Below are 17,238 nucleotides of genomic sequence, written 5' to 3'. Positions count from 1 at the left end.
TTCCTGATAAACTCAGCATATCTTATTCTCATTTTTCTGAAACTTTCCCTAATTATTCAAGGTTAATTGCATACTCATTAAATTCATTTCACACATGATTGTAAATAGTAGTAATACAGTAAATCCTCATTAATACCCCTAACTGAAGGGGAGGGATACTTCAAATTTGCAATGTTTTTAAAAGAAGATGGTTTAATTACCTTCAAGAACGCACAGTAACTTGAAGTGACCAGTATTAAACGCTGTTTCCAATTAGAGGCTCTGGTAAATGTACTTTAATGACTACAAAAATCCTCATCTGTAGTCAGGAGTATCATTTGTATACAGTGAGAAGACCTTTATAAACTGCCATTTAAATTAAAGATGTCTCATTTACATCATTACTTTACTCAGAGTGTTTTCTGTTTTCTAGCATTTTAGAATTAGTGGGAGTTTAGATCTCCTCTCCTTCCCCCACTCCCTTTCTCCCCTTGCTGATTTGGATACTCAGGAAAGAATAGAAGGCTGGAGAAGGAGAGGGACTTGTGCAAATTCACATAGCTAGAAGCAGGCAAATTTTGGCCCCAAGGCACCCCGTTCATGTCTGAATCACTATGTCTTCGCCGACTGCAATCAGTAACCTTCTGGCTAGTCATTGTCAATTTACTACAATTTTAAAATCGCAAAATCTGTTTCTTTTTCTCAGTACAAGTCAAATAAAGCAAAGATAATAATCAAAAGGAAAGGTTTCTCCACTGCTCAATAATGCAGTTAGAAGTACAGGCCGGACACACAGAAAGATGCCCTTAATTTGTTCAGTGCTCTCTCTTGTCACCACTGTAGCTTAATTCCTGACTTTTTCAGGATGTCTTGGCAAACAGATGGTGGGAGCCAGAGCAAACAATTTATCTGGAATGACATTCAAAATATCAGCACTGATAAGTATCAAGGATATTTTTGTTTTATTTGGAATAACAATCTTCTATCCTACTTTTTGTGCCAGAGTGTTCTTTAGATATTTTGCATAAAGTTATTGACCTATAATCCATGGGTGGGGTGGTTTGGCCAGATGGAGGTGGGGTATAACACGGGTATGTGGAATTGCAAATAGTCTGTCCTGTTTCTGACTTTGAACTCAAACATATTCCTGGCTCTGCCTTCAGAACATAAATTCTACCCCAATAGAGCTAGTGTGTGGTTCAAAAGAACCATAGATTCAGAGCTAGTTTGTAATGCTGTAATTGTCGTATTCACCTTGCAACTGGAATAATGCTATGTCTCCTGTTCCAGGCAGTAAAATAGGCCTGAGCACGCAAGTGACAGATTTAGTTTTTAGTCCTGGAAATACCACAGGTTGAGTGATTTAGGTCAACTAGTCCCTGCGGGAATGACCCTAAGAACCTCAATCTGTAAGGAGATGGCATGTCTGAGAAATGGGTGTTCAGTTCACCCCATGTCACGGGAAACTCTTAGGAATGAGCTGGGATTGTTTTGCATTTGCATCTTGTAAACTGGTAGACAATTCCCTCACCTCCAGAACAGTCAGGAAGGGACAGGAGGACATCCAAATTTTTGGTAATACTTTGTAATACTAAATACTAAATACTAGGCGTGAAGACTCATAGTGTATACAACTTACTTTGAAATGGTATATTACAGTACAAGGTGAAAAAAAAATACACAGAGAGAGAAAGAACAAACAAATATTTCCCCGTGTTAACAACTGGTGAATCCGCAGCTGAAGGACACGTGGTATTTACTGCTCTACTCTTCCTCCCTTTCTGCAAGTTGGAAAATTTTCAAACTAAAAAGTTAAAAAAAAAGCTGCTTTACAGACTCAATGATGTTAAAGGGAGTATGGATTCATTTAAAAAGAGTTAAAAGAGGAGATGATAATAAGAAAAGCAAGAAATATAAAGCAAGCCGGCCAAACCAAGGAACGATCTTAAACGGGGGGAAAATAAAACAATTGCACGACTGAAAACCACATGCAGATACTGCTTGGGAGAAACACACAATGTGGAGGAAAAGGACAGGAAATGCAAGGGGTCGGAGAGAAAACGGCAAGTTCGGCAGAGACAACTCGAGGATGCTCACAACAGAGGTATTCATTCGGTCATGCCTCCATTTGGGGTTTATTCGGCAAACGGCCAAATACTGGGTTCTATGTCAGGACCTGAGGATGCAAAGGATCCTTGAGGAGCTCAGAAGAAGAAAAAGCACCTGATGACAGACTACTACCTGTTAAATATGTCATAGAGGTAGATGCTCTACAGAGCCCATGGGAACGGAAGGGGCAGAGTGCGAATCTACCTAGCTTGGAGAGTATATTAGCTACAGGCATGGCTGTGATGACAAATTACCACAAACTCGGTGGTTTAAAAGAACAGAAGTGTAATCTTTCACGGTTTGGGAAGCAAGAAACCCAGAATCAATTTCGCTGGGCTGAAATCAAGATGGCAGAGCTACGTTCCCTCTGAAGGCTCTAGAGGAGAATTTGTCTCTTGCCTTTCCCATTTTCTGGTGGCTACTGGCCTATCGTTGGTTTATGGTTCTATCACTAATCTCTATCTCTATGGCCACATCACCGTCTTTTTTTTTTTTTTTTTTGTATGAAATCTCCCTGTCTCCCTCTTATATTAAAGTGGCATTTACCATCTATCCAGATAATCCAGGATAGTCTTCCGATCTCAAGATCTTTAACTTAATCCAATCTGCAGTCAACAGGGTGCCTGTAGGGCCTTCCAGTAGAAGATGCCAGGAGAGCTGGACCGGAGAGGCAGGCAGGAGCTGTTATCTGCCATGAATCTATAAGAGGCACAAAAGACTCCAAACTAGAGGACAGATCCAGATTTGACTTGGAAGAAGATTCCTCCTGGCTACAGTGTGAGGGATGGACTGGCATGGAGCAAGACCAAAGAACAGGAAAACCATTTAGGAGACAACGTCAGGAGTTCAGAGAAGTAGGGGCAATGGGAGAGTTAATTACAACAGGGCCATGGAGAATCAATATTCATATTCATCGTGGTTAAACATTGGAGACAACCTGAAACATGGAATGCTTTTTGGATTACTGAATGGGTTGGCTATTCTTACCACTAATTTCCTTTGCCCTTGCAGATAATTGAGTTGTCTGCAATACTAACCCAAACTGAGTTAAAACCATAATACCATATGTGAAAAAAAAAAAAAAGAAAGAAAGAAGGAAAGAAAATGTTCAGATACAGATTTTTAATTCGTTATCTCGGTTGTTGTATGCTATAAGGCTATTACCTTTCCATCCTGAGAAAATCTCATGACACTGGATCCAAATCTGGTGATTTAAAGCCACAGAATAGATCTGGGTTACATAACACAGTCTATCGTTGCTATTCTTACAAGTGGTTCCATGCCAATTTGTAATCAACCTTAAAACCTAGGCAGAAAAAGCCCAACATATTGCCTTCCCATACAATTAAGAACTATTACATCTTGTCTTTTGCTTGGGAACACACTGACTTACATAATTGTACATTCATTATTTTTATAAACTCCATTAAGGATAAACCTTTTGCCTTTGAGAAATTTAAGTTTCAGTAGAAAAAAATTATGGGAAAAGTAATATATTTAACAACACATCCTTTGGAGACTTTTAACACTTTGTTAAAAGGAGAGCAACAATTGTCAAGAAAGGTGAGATACTGGTTCAGGAAGTCTTAAAATTTGGTTCTATTATAAAACAAATCAACCCCCTAGAAGGTTGTGAGGGGAATTTTGAAACAATGGCAGACATGCTAAACACAAAGAATGCTATTTTTCTATCCAGATAGATCTAAGGTCCCATAACTTTCAAATTTTGCAAGAGCATATTCATAATAATTTAAAAACTCTGTAATCCCTTGTTTTTGAAGAAGCAGGATTGTAGTCTGCCTTCTGTGGGGCTAGCCCAGGCTGAAAGAGGCTTCCTACCCGAAGGCTGGGAACCTGAGAATTCTTGTAGTTGTTAAATCCTTCCCTCACACCTGCCTAGGTTTCTGGAGTATCTGTCCTTCTGAAGAGCGATGCCTGCCTTGAGCTCTGCATCCCCCCTGGACACCGAACTCTATGGTCTATGTCAGGTATCAGCCAATGGGTGAGTTTCTGCCTCAGTGGGAGGGAGAGATAATGACATTGCTGCTCTCTGACAGACTTCTGCCAAGACGCCTGTGGCCCTTGCCACCCATTAGACCAGATCTTTCTGACAGCAAAGCAGGAATCAAGTTCAAGTTTTCTACACCATTTAGGCATTGTGACTTGCACTCTCCATAGCCTCCAAAGGGCCACTCTTCGTAGCCCAGATAATTTCCCCTATCCGCAAGCTCCACCTTCCCGGCCAATGATGGTGACGGTGATTTGGGTGTGCAAATGTTGTTCCAAAGATTAATAAAACACTACATGTAACTCATGATTATTCTCAACGTTATGGCTGCAGCAGCTGCTTATAACACGAGGTCTGCTTGTACCTTGCCCACAAAGAACCACTCGTTTCTCCACTGCTGTGACTCAGCCAGCCACATATCCAAAGGTGCATTTTAGTTTCCTCTTCTGCTTTGGCATTCTTATTTACCATTACACACCTGGGCTTTGTTAGTCTGGAAGCTTAATGGAAATAGTCTATCAGATAGTATAGGCGAGGGCAGCTTCATGCCAGTCCTCCAAATATTGTTTATCAAGTAATTATAAAGAATTTTCTCTCTCCCTGTCCCTCTCCCTCTTTCATACACACACACACACACACACACACACACACACACACAATGTATGTCACATATATATAGCTACATTTTGAGGACACAGTCCATGTTTTCTGATTTCTGTGATGTCATTGTCTAACACTATCTGTTAAGAACAGCTCTCTGCTTGTGATTTTTATTGTCTGAAATTCTGATTGCATTTTAGGTCTTCATTTGTTGATCTGCTGATCGAGCTTAACATGGGCTGTGACAACAGGGGACACAGTGCAGCTATGTCCCTAACATCCCTGGAACAATCAGAGATTTGCAAGCCCAGAGGCTGAAGAAGAAATAAAGACCCCCCCCCCCGCCACAACACCAGAATTCACAGGATTCACCTTAAACTTGAATAAACTATTGGAAATGCTAACACGGCTTCTAGGATCCCCTATAACATTGCACTCATACACGATACCTTTTCCATCTAAATCCACTAAACTTTTAGGAGTTTCCAAGTTACTGAAGAGGTGATTGATGATAAAGAAATTTCTAAGCAAGTATAGGCAAGATAGAGATAAAGGAAGGGATACTACCTTTGCCAGATGACTCCCTTTGACTTTTCCATCGGTAGGAAAGACAGGAACTCTTTGAAGATTGCTTATTGGTTTTTACTTTTCAGGTTATTTATTTATTTATTTATTTATTTTTTGGGGTGATGTCTTAGGGGGTAAATCTAGAATTTAGAAATAAGTCACCACTTACTTGACATGATGCTAATAAAAATATTTCAGAAGTTCATCCTATAATCTGAGTTTTTAAGGAGATCATCCTGTTTAGGTCTCACCCACAAAGGCAGGCAGGCTAAATAGTGGGCAGCTTCTCAGGGCTGCCCATGTGAGGCAGGAGACAAAAAGGGAATGTCCTACATGAGCTGAGAAGGGTGTTAGTTTGAGAGTTGCCCAAGTCAACAATAATCCATAGGAGGACATTGTTGTTAGGACCACGTGGTATGCCCTTCTCTTAGTTACAGGACCCCTCTTTTGGCAAGCCCTTCCTAAAGGTGCCCATGTTCTTTGGGGAGGCCAAACCCAGTAACTCTGGCCTTCATGACTGGTATGGGAAAGGCCACGGACCTAACCTTGTCCAGTCAGGCTAACGCCCATTTATTTTCATTGGTGGAGAAAGTCAAGCTTCCTCTCCTGGAAGTGGAAGGAAGAACGTGGGCTAGTGGGGTGAGTCTCTAAAAGTGGAAACAACAAACTCTAAGGAACAAAAGGTGAAGAGGACCGTGAGGTACTGGGCCTGCACCATGTCGTCAGAACCTCTGGGTCAGGCCTTGGTTGAACCCGGCTTTCTCCTGGACTCTCATGTTAAGCTGATTAATTTCCTTCGTTGTGTAAGCCAGTTAGTGTCAGGTTTCCTGTGACCTGCACACTAATGCCTCTTAATTACAAAGCATTCTTGGTTAGGGAAACCAAGTTAAGCTGGGAGACAGACAGACTCCTATAGCAAACTTAGTTTGGCCAGCGGTCCAAATTACTGCAAGAAGAAGCCAGTTGGAGAGGTGTGAAGAAGGAGGGGTGGGGGACTTCGGAAACCAGGGCTGAGGCTGCAGGCAGGCAGACCTTGGAAGGACATGTCAAGGCCAGTATCTCTGAAGGAGTGTGGCCAGGACAAACACAATCTTTGATGAGGTGTGGCACTCAGGACTAAGCATATGTTAGCTTGTATTTACATAAGGAGACAGTCCACACCTCTTGACAGGTGCCAAAGATGACAGGAGGCCACTGGAAGAATGACCAAGGGCGGGACAAGTGACAAGAAAAGGCATATGTTAAGAACTGTGTGAGGGGAAGTGGAATGTTATCCGTCAGCAGCCAGGCCATCAGGGCTTTCTGGAGAACCAGGAAGGACTGGGAGATGAGCTCTGACTTTACGGAAAAATATAAGTCTATGTGGAACATAGTGGGAGATGAGTTATAAAGAGGTGTAAATGGAATAGAGTGATACTGGACCTTCAGGAAAAAAACAAATAAACAAACAGGCAAACCCAAGCTAAAATAAAATGCCATTGCAATCTCAAAATTAACAGCATCTGAGCCCTCCCAGGCTGGGAGTGCTGGTCTTGCTGGTTAAGTTACAATCAGTGTCTGTAATATGATCACACTACTGCTACCTAAGCCCTCTGTCATGGTTCCCAGTGCCACACACCCATCTCCCCAGCCCAGTAGTCCGGGAAGTGGCAGAAGACAGAGGAAGAATCCCTCCCTTAGTACTACAAAATAACAAGTGTTCCAATTAGGAAAGTACTGCAGTTAAGAAGTGCTCCAGAATGTGAATGTGTTTGCAGAGTGACGGGGAGGGAAACACCAAAGGGAGTGAGGAAGGTGCTAGATACAGAGAAATCACAGCTTTAGGTTAAAAAAAGAAAGCTTACATCAAACATCTGACATGATTCCTCTTATTTCCATTTGCAATGAGCTAAGTCCAATAATTATTAATTATCAGAAATATTATTTTATGACACTTCCTATAAAATAGGTTGACTGTAATATTACTAGTAATAATAGCTACTATTTATTCGAGTACTTTCTTTGTGTCTGGCATTTTGCTAACTTTCAGACATATGTCACATTATTCTATTCCTACATCAACTCTGCAAGGTATGTATGTATGTATTATTATTACCATGTCAATAGAGACAGCCAAGATTTGGAGAAATTAAGAAACTTGTCAACACCTCTGGTAAAAAGGCTGAGTTTTAAAACTGCACTATACAAAAACAGAAAGAGGGCTTTGGGGAAACACCGTCCTTTCCATGGTAAAACTCTCAAATGCCAACTTGAACAGTCATCATCATTTTTAAAAGAAATTGTTTAAATAATTCTCAATTGCTTGTTTAAGCAGACTTCCCACAAGGTGAATATGGTATACACCATTATCTACCTGGGTAAAACATGCAAGTTGAACAGTTATTGCAATGCTAATAATATTTATAAAATGTAAAAAAATTATAGAAAATAGATATAAACTGCAAAGAGAAGGATACAGATCAATAAATCACTAAAATGAATTATTATAAGGCAAACATCCTTATAACACCATCCAGATCAAGACACTAAAAGAAATGAAGCACCCACCCAAAGCCCTCCCTTCACCCATCTCATCACACCAGCTCCGTTCCCACAAGAAACCACTGGCTCAACTTTATTGCAATCATTTTCTTGCCTTCCCTTATAGTTTCATCACCCAAGTGGGCATCCTTCAACACTATAGTTGAAGGTTTTTTGTTTTTTTTTTTTTAATCTATAGGTTTTTTAGGTCTCTTAATTTACAACTTCTCCATTCTCTCCCTTTTCTTTCTTGTAAAAATGATTTCTAAAGAAATGGAGCCATTTCAACCTGTAAAATGGCAAAGTTTCCCATGGCCTGAATTTTGTGGATTGCATCAATACAAATATTATAACTAGTTAGTATAAATCAAGCCATAAGGAGGAGATCAGGTAGAATGACATGCAAACATCTTGTCTGCCAAATTCACAGCAGCAGTAAGACTCTTTGCCTCTAACAAAAACTGTAGGATGATGATGATGATGATGATGATGATGATTTATTTTGTTTTTAGAGCTTTGATATAGTTGTTTTGAGGTAATCTGTTTCTTCCTTCCTCTTGCTGCCCCATACATACATCTTGTAGAAAATCTCGTAACAGGAAAATGCCATGTTGGATATATAAGGAAGGAAAAAAAAAATCAATAAGCATAAATGAAACAAAAAAGGGATTTTTTTTCCTTGGGAAGGAAATGGAAAGGACCAGCAATCTCTACCCAGCACTTTAGTTATCTGTAAATTTTGGCACTTTTCTTTCTTCAAGAGACAGAGATGCAGCTACCAGCAGAAAAGAAATAGATAGTAGCATAGCAAAGCAAAATCAATAAACGGGCGATATAAAACTCAATACGATTTTCTTTAGTGCAATGAAATAAGATACACTCATTCCTTTCTCTCACCACCACATTCTTTCCTTTCTCTCACCACCACATTCTTTCAAGCCATAGTTTCTAAGCAATGGCCTAGGAAAAGGAGAGCTGTGTAGTTACTCTTACTTGCTATTTGATCTTGGGGCAAGTTATTTAGGGTTTCCTTACATGAACAGTGAGGCTGATATGTACCTTACAAGAGGTGTTGTTGGGGGCTCCACTGAGATAATAGCTACAAAGTGTTACATAAATAGTTACAAAGTGTTATTTACATAGTAAATGTATAACAAATGTGGTCTCTTGACTTTGCCTCTTCCTGGCCAAATTTGTATCAATGTTCTTCTAAATACATTGACTTTAAACACTCAAACCATTGAAAATCAAAAGTTCAAATAAGGGAGATAAAAAATTCTAAATTTTCATTTCACCCTATGCAGAATAAACCATTTTGACAATGTCCTTGTGAATTTAGATACTTAGCAATATCCTTAAATTTTAAGAACCAGGGACAAAACCCCTTCTTCACAATATTTCCCACGTTCATCCTATCCTGTCCATTCTCTCCACAATTTTGGTTTGGCACTATTTAATCAATCAGATAGCAAAAGGCAGACCCGAGATCCTTTATTCCAACCCTGTTTTCCTGGAGAGAAAACTGAAGCCCAAGCAACACACTAATTCACAGCAGAGACTAGACTACAGCTCCTAACACTGGTTGCAAATTAAGTGCCTACAGAGACTAGTAGGTTAGAGATGAGAGTAAAGGGAGGGGCTTAGGTGGGGAGCACAGCTGTTCTAAACTGAACTTCAGCACAGTTACCAGTGGGCGAGAGAGCCAAGTGCTCCTAGAACTTTTAACATTTAAAGACATCACTGGCACTTGAAACTTTATATAAGATCTACTTGCTTTTAAATGCTGGCAATGTATTACACATTTTTTAAGCCTCTCTGCAGGTCAAACAGGACACATCTGTGGGCCGGATTTAGCCAATTAGAGGCCTCTGAATCAGCTTTGCTAACCCTAAGTTAAGTTTATTTAATTTGATTTGATTCTCACATTGCTTGTCAAAAACAACAACAACAACAACAAAACAAACAAACAAAAAAAACAAAAAACAAAAAACAAAAAGGGCTCACTGTTGCCTACAAGATAAAAGTCCAAACTTCTTAACCAGTCCTTCAAGGCAATCCATGACTACACTTAAGACCCCAAATTATATTTCCACTTTACAGTCTCCATTCTCCACTGCAACCAGAATGGCCCAATTTCCACATTAGATACAAAATAGTCAGAAAGTCACCTCCAGGCCACATGGGTTATCCTTGGTCTCCAGACGTTCCTCCACCTGTGCACTCCCAGAGTGAAACTCTGTCCACCCATAAGCGCCCAGCTGAAACACCACCTGTCCACAAAACATCCTTGATGGCCCCTGTGCAAAGCCACCTCGCTGCAAATTTCCACAGGACTTTATATCACTCACATGATACTTAAAACATACTACCTTGTTTTGAAGGTATCAGCATAGCTCATTTACCCAACCACCTAATAACACTCCTGGAAAAAAGAGTGAATATATACATGTGTTTCACACTAGGCAGGGGGCTTGATAACCATCTCAGAAATGTTACCCTTTTATACTGAAAACTTGTGGATCAAACATGAAGAAAATATGCTGGCAGAACTCCCCTGTACCTGTGCTTCCATAGACAGACGCTTGAGTAACAAAAAGGGCCAAAGGCCTCACTTCTCTGGCTTCCCAAAACATTTTTCCCACTTTCTATCTGCTTCAGGATTTCTTCCTATAGAAGCACTCACACCTTTGCCTTGGACAATGTTGATTCTAAGAGACCACTGTTAAATATCCAGCTGTTATGTGAGAGGATTGGTCTTTCTCTAGGAGTAAGGCTAATTTATCAGTCTGATGGTTTCACGTGGAAAGATCCAGAGAGCTGGGTTCCGGGTGAATACACACTGTCATCAAGTAGTTCAGTTGTGATAAAACAGATTAAACCATGACTACCCAGCATCCCAGGCTAATTTTGAGTGTGAGAGTCCTAAACTGATACCTCAAACTTTGTTTTTCTGGAGCTGCTCCCATTTTCAGTCATCTACATTTGGCAGAAAAAAAAAAAAAATTAGGGTCCATTTTATTTTTGCTGGCTTGGCCCGTACTAGAGGCAGTCAATACAATGTTTGCTGAGTGAATTTAAAAAAAAATCAATTTTCACACTCTTCTAAGTCTTATAAGATGGCCTAAATTTGCAGAATAATGGGAAAAGTTGATACAATCTCATCTCAAACTAGCTATAGTTTATATGTCCGCTGAGTAATTTCAATTAGCATATCCTGGATACACCCTTTTAAAGCTGTACAAATATATACTGTCAAAGGCAAGTTAGGCCTTGCAAACGTCAAATTAGGTCCCCACATTTATGTCACGTGGTAATCTGTTTTGATGTTAAGAGAGCCAAGACAATCTTGAATTCCAGGAAATAGCAAGGAAAACTGACTACAGGAGTTTCAACTATGAGAACAATGTTTTCTCCTGTTTCAGATGATGCCATTGTAAGTCACAACTACTAAGCCTCTAATTTCTTTACCAAAAGAAAAAAAGTTCATTCTTAAACCTTTCCTGGGAGTGCTTCTAGCATAAGCACATTAGAGCATGTTTATAATATATACTAGCATAAACATAATTTAACAGATAGACTCAAAGAGCTTTCCATAAGAAGCAATTCTTTTCTTCGTAAATCCTGTCAAGGAAGACGTGGACTAGATTACACACAGCCACCAAGAGGCTCTGAGTCCCCTCATTCTTCCTATGTTAGTGCGTTTTGTGGCAAAACAGACTTAAAGCAATAACCTCTCCTTTGTTGAAAACGAATAAGGTGGACACATGCTTATTTTGTCTTTATATAAATAATTTTGTGTTAAATTTCTGAAAACAATATTTTGATGTTTTAGAAATTAGCATTCAAAACACTTTTCAAGTGTTCTTAGAGGAATTCTAGACCTTTGATTATTGGTTAAAGACGACTTAGCTCAACAGTAACAAATATTTTACGATTACTTTGTTGTGAACCAAAAAGGCCCACGGATTTATTAAAGAGCAAGAAAAAAGTAACACACTTATGCACCCAGGAGGAGGCTCGGGGTCCACTCCATGCAGATCGCTAGCCCCCACTTAAAAGAATATACAGGCGGCTAGAGGAAGGGCTCGCCAGGGCCGTTTTTCTGATCGTAAACCAAGACAAAAATAAATGGGCAGCTCCGCTCCCCTTTGAGCTCCTTCGGTGTATCTTTCCAGCATAAACTGGCAATGTTTAGGCTGACGATGTTTCCTCCAGAGGACCCGTGAAACAGAAGGAGAGAGTCATGCAGTTGCAGCCCCAAGAATACGGGTGTTCTTTGCACGGAAATGGAAGCGCCCTGCTGAGCCAGCGGGGACACACGCGCGCGCAGAGCATCTGCGGAGCGCGGAGGTGACATTTGCGAGCCCTTAACAAGTTCCCTGCTTCAGAGAACGGGGTGTCACTTATTTTCACTGTAAAACGATCGGGATGGAGGGGGACTGAATACGGGTGGAGGGGAGTCACCCCACACTCCGAGAATCCTTCGGGGAGAAGGCGGATTCAGGCCGGAGAGGCGGGATCGTGCGGGACCCAGAGGCCCAGGAATGACCCCGCAGAGGTCGGAGGCGCCCCACTCCCAGGGGCGGAGGCCGGGGAGAGTTAGGCCGGCGGAGGGGGCCCCGCGCTGTCGCACATGAGGGGCAGTTCAGTGAACGTGTGGAAACATCACGTCAGCTCTGAGAGCCGGCCGGCGGGCGGCCGAGGAGCAGGAGGCGCCGCGGCCCCGCCCGTGTCCCCAGCGGGCGACGGGGGCGGCCGGCCCCTTACCTGGTTCCTGCGGTACCACGCGCCCGACAGGGAGCCATTGGCGGCGCCCTGCGCCCAGTAGGTGAAGTTCCGGGACAGCTCGTCCACCGCAGGCGAGGCGGCGGCCATTGGGGCTCGCTCCCGGCTCGCGGACTCAGGCTCCGGCTGCCTCCCGGGCCCTCCGCTCCGCCCGGCGCCGCGGAGGAGGCGCGCCCTGCAGAGGCCACTTCCTGCTCCGCGCCCGGGCCGGCGGGATCGCCGCGGGCACCTGGCTCCCGCCCCCGCGCGGCCGCAGGTGCGGCTCCCGCGCGCCCGCACGCCCCGCCCACTTCGGCCTCCCCGGCGCGACCCCGCTCCTCCCGCGCCAGCGACACGCGGGGACCCCCGCCGTCTGCGGCCTCCCGGGGCGGCCCGGTTCGCTGCGCATCCTCGGGGCCGCGGGGCCTGGGCGCTCGGCGTCCTCGCCGGCCAGACCGGATCCCCGTGCGCGCGGGTGGCCGCACCTGCTGGGGCGAGGGGGCGGTGCCTCCAAAGGCGCTTGCAGGCCGCGGAGCGCTCGGTCGGTACGCACTGAAGGGAATGGGAGAGAACCCCCTCTGTCTAACCCAGAGCAGCCCCCTTCACCCCGTCTGGATCTGGCAGTTCCAGCTCTCCATCACGCTTTCGGTGTGTCTCACTTGAATTTGCGAAGTTGTTTGAGTGTTTCCGAAAATATTGTAAGCAACTCCAGAACAAAGGTGGATCCACTAAATCTCAGTGTCAACGACTGATAGATCCTTAGTAAAACATTCCCGCAAGGAAGGAACGAATCTCCTGGTGGTAGCTGGAGGACCCCAAGGTCTCCTTCAGAAACGGCGTTTCCTTCAGGTGGAACCAGAAGGAATTGCTGAAACGTTGCCAACTACTGGATATCAGATTTTGGAACGGGAGATAATTGTTAATGGCCTTAGAGAACTCTAGATGTTTTGTTTTTGTCTATATTCAAATTCTACTGTTACTACACAGATGGCTTGTAAGGGATCACCGACCTTGAGAATCCTGTGATTCTATATTGTTGTCTGAAGCCCCAGAACTTGCAATTCTTCTGTTTACACAATGCCAAGATTCTCCTTACATAATGTATTTTGACTGTCAGGACTTTATTACAGAGAGACCTACACCAAAAGAGAATTGCCGCCTAGTGAAAAACTGGGAGAAAGTTTTCAGTGTTTACTAGGGGAAGCGTGAGAATGCGAGAAGACAATGAGAAAAATATCATTTTAAGTAGAGAAATAATAAGACATGCCATCTGGGAAGCTGTGTAGTTTCTTGCTTGAGCATCCAAAATGCATAATGGACAGTTAATATGGTAGCTAATTATTCGCAATTTTAAGAGGCTCATTTATTTCAAATAAATATCTGAAGGAAAAGTGCCTTTTTAAATATCTTCTAATAATATCACATTAACTTGTGTTGGTGACTTTGTTAATGCTTCCTTCAGCTGAGCGGCTTTAGGGTACCAGTAACAGAGTATCCTAGTAAAAGTGGCTTAGACAACAAGCATCTATTATCCCCAGAGGGAATTTTGTTCTGTGTGGCTCAATGGTGTCATTACTTCCGTCTTTCTGCTCTACCATGCCTGATGTATCAGGCTTTTCCCTTTTCATGGTGGCAGCTCCAGGCATTGCATGCAAACAGGACCACATCTGGGGCAGGAGGTTGGGGGGAAGTGAGGCATTTCTTCTTCTTCTTTTTAAAAAGATTTTATTTATTTATTTGACAGAGAGAGAGAGAGAGCACAAGCAGGGGGAGAACCAGAGGGAGAGGGAGAAGTGGGCTCCCTACTCAGCGGGAGGGACCCTGGGATCATGACCCGAGTCCAAAGGCAGACGCTTAACAGACTGAGCCACCCAGGTGCCCAAGCGGGATTTCTTCTTATGCATCTTTTGATTGGAGGAAAACCTTTTGCAGACTCCCCCAGCAGACTCCCCTTCAGGTCCCACTAGCCAGGACTGGGTCACATGCTCATCCATGCTCTACATGCAAGGGAAGCAGGGAAAGTGACTCTTAGGCATTTCCAGCCTTCAGAGTGGGAGGAGAGCTCTACCAGCAAAGAAAAAACCAGGATGGGGTGGGAGGGTACTATCAGCAGAGCCTGGCACCACCACTCCTCAGTCTATTCTATCAGCCAGATTGTAACTAGTCATATGGTCTCTAACAAGCAAGATAATAAGTGGATCGTGTCACCTTCCTGTTTCAAACACTACCAAACCTCCCCACGGACACAATAAAGTTCACACTTTTTAAGCTTGGCATATGAGATATTTTATGATCTGGCCCCCATACTCTGCTAAGCTCAAATCACTCTCATTTTATCTCTTAATTAAAAAGACCGTTTTCTGTTTCTTTGCATTTGTTTAAAACGCTCTAATTTTGGACGAAGACAACACTTGGTACAGAAGAAGTATGATGTGTAGCCTGTGACATGCTGTTCTCCAGATTCCAAGATGCCACCGCAGTCTCTGTGGCTGTCCTCGTGCGTGGGGGTGGCTGGAACAAAGAATTCGTGACCAGTGTTCCTTTCCACACAGTTCACAAGGAGGCGGCAGGAATGCTTCGTGAGCTATTTTGGTCCCAGCAGCGTAGGAGTTGCTGGAGGCTGTTCAGGGCTTTATGACGGCCTCTGCCTCTTGTGGGGTTTCTTCAGGGGATATCCTGTTCACTTTACAGGATGCCAAAAGCCTTTGATCAACTGCCTGTTTTAAGCACTGAAATGGTGGAGGTCTGTTCCGCAGTTAATTCAAGGAATTCCATTCTGGTGCCACATCACTTGAAGCTAAATCCTGACTCCATTGCAGATTGGCTGTGTGATTTTGATCAAGGTGCGTCACTTCTCTGTGCTTTGCATTCATCATCTGAGAAAGGGAGCTAATGAGTACTGAAACATAGAAAGTACTCAGTCAGTGCTGTCTTTCACTATTGATGACCATGGGAGAGAGAAGAATTCTTTAAACAAACAAATACACACAAAAGTACAAAGAGGATAAGATTAATACACACAACTGCGATAAGATTAATACATACAACTGTATTAAAATTAAGAGCTTTTGCATATCAGTCAACCATAAAGTATAAAAAGATAAGTCACAAAGTGGGAACATGATTTGTCACGACATGTAACTGACAAAGGTTCACATCCAAAACATGTAAATAACTCCTATAGGTCAATAAGAAAATGCCAGATAACCCAGCAGAAAAATGGGCAAAAATATAAACAAGCATATTTCATAAGATAAAGTATAAATGGCTGATAAAAATATAAAATGCCTCCATCTCACCAATAATCAGAAAGAGGCAAATTAAAAAGCCCATTGAGAATAAATGTATACCCACTTGTTGGCAAAAAAAAATTTTTTTAAATTTATATATTGTTTCAGTTCATTTGGGCTGCTATCCCCAAAATACTACCAGCTGGGTAGCTTATAAACAATAGAAGTTCATGGCTCACGGTTCTGAGGCTGGGAAGTCCAAGATTAAGGCACCAGCATGGCCACATTCAAGGAAGGCCCTCTTCCTCGTTCACAGCCAGCACCTTCTTGCAATGTTCTCACATGGTAGAAGGAGCTAGAGATCTCTCTGGAGGCTCTTTTAGAAGTTACTAATCCTATTTATGAGGGCTCCACTTCCCAAGGCCTCACCTACTAATACATCAACCTTTGGGGAGGTTTGGATTTTAACACATGAATTTTGGGGGGACACAAACATTCAGATCACAGCACATACAAATTTTGGTAAGGATGTGGAGTATCAAATTCCTTTTCATTGTTGATGCTGTTGATACTGGAAACAATTTGACATGATTTGGTAAAGATAAAAGTGCTTCTCTGAACTTCACTCTTAGGTATATGCCCCAGAGAAAAATGGATAGCAGGAGAGATGTACAAGGATAATAATGCTCTTTGTGAAAACAAAACAACAACAAAAAATTGAAGATACCTCAAGTGTCCATCCACAGAAACAGTGGGCAAGTGAACTTTGATACTCTTGTACAATAAACTACTAGACAACAATGAAATTGCCTACACCACAGCTATCCAGTGTCCACACTGACATGTATGAGTCCTATAGACATAATACTGACTTAAAAAAGCAATTCCACAGATTATATACAGTGTGATTCAAAAGCATGCACAATCAGACAATACACTGTACATCCATATGTAGGAAAATCTAAAGAAAAGCAAGGGGATGATAGACACGAAATTTGGATAGCGGTTCAAAGGTATTGGCAATATTCTACTTCCTAAACTAAGTCATGGACGTGGGCATTTATTTTATTATTATTATGAAAGATATGCATTTATGTCTCACATGACATAATTTTTATAATTGTAGTGTATTTTATAACTAATACAAAAGATTAATGAAGAATAAAATGCAAGGTTTTGTGGTCAAAGTTTCTGAAAGTTCAAGGTTGGTAGACCCGGATTTAAGTTCGGTCTTCTGCTCCTTATCAGCTGCGTGGCTTTGGACAAACTCTCTGAGATTCCGTTTCCTAATTCATAAAGTTGGGAATAGTAATTTTGTTTCAAAAACTATTGTAAACATTCACTACAGGGTAATGTAAGTGAAAAACACTTTATCGTTCAGCTCTGTTCCCCAAGCACTTGGTGCCAGGAGCCAAAGGTACCGGGACGAATGAAGCCTGGGCTCTGAGTCCAGCGGCTGAC

General features: G+C 42.4%; 1 protein-coding gene across 2 annotated transcripts in view; it reads right to left on the bottom strand.

The window, feature by feature from the left end:
• The window catches only part of NIPAL2 (NIPA like domain containing 2), a 70,307-nt gene extending 57,540 nt beyond the window's left edge, over positions 1–12,767 (bottom strand). The window contains exon 1 of one of the 2 annotated variants that reach the window (XM_032858623.1): positions 12,551–12,767. In XM_032858623.1, the coding sequence (XP_032714514.1) occupies positions 12,551–12,658 (108 nt within the window). In that variant the 5' untranslated portion in view covers positions 12,659–12,767. Of the gene's footprint in view, positions 1–3,252; positions 3,292–12,550 lie in introns of those variants that run through there. The other variant, XM_032858624.1, reaches the window with a different exon arrangement.
• Between the last annotated feature and the right edge of the window lie 4,471 nt (positions 12,768–17,238).

Source organism: Lontra canadensis, unplaced genomic scaffold (genome assembly GCF_010015895.1).
Source record: "Lontra canadensis isolate GAN:19392208 unplaced genomic scaffold, GSC_riverotter_1.0 scaffold15, whole genome shotgun sequence".
NCBI classification, from domain to species: domain Eukaryota; kingdom Metazoa; phylum Chordata; class Mammalia; order Carnivora; family Mustelidae; genus Lontra; species Lontra canadensis.
The sequence above is the reverse complement of the archived record's forward strand: the minus strand, read 5'-3'. Positions and strand labels throughout refer to the sequence as shown.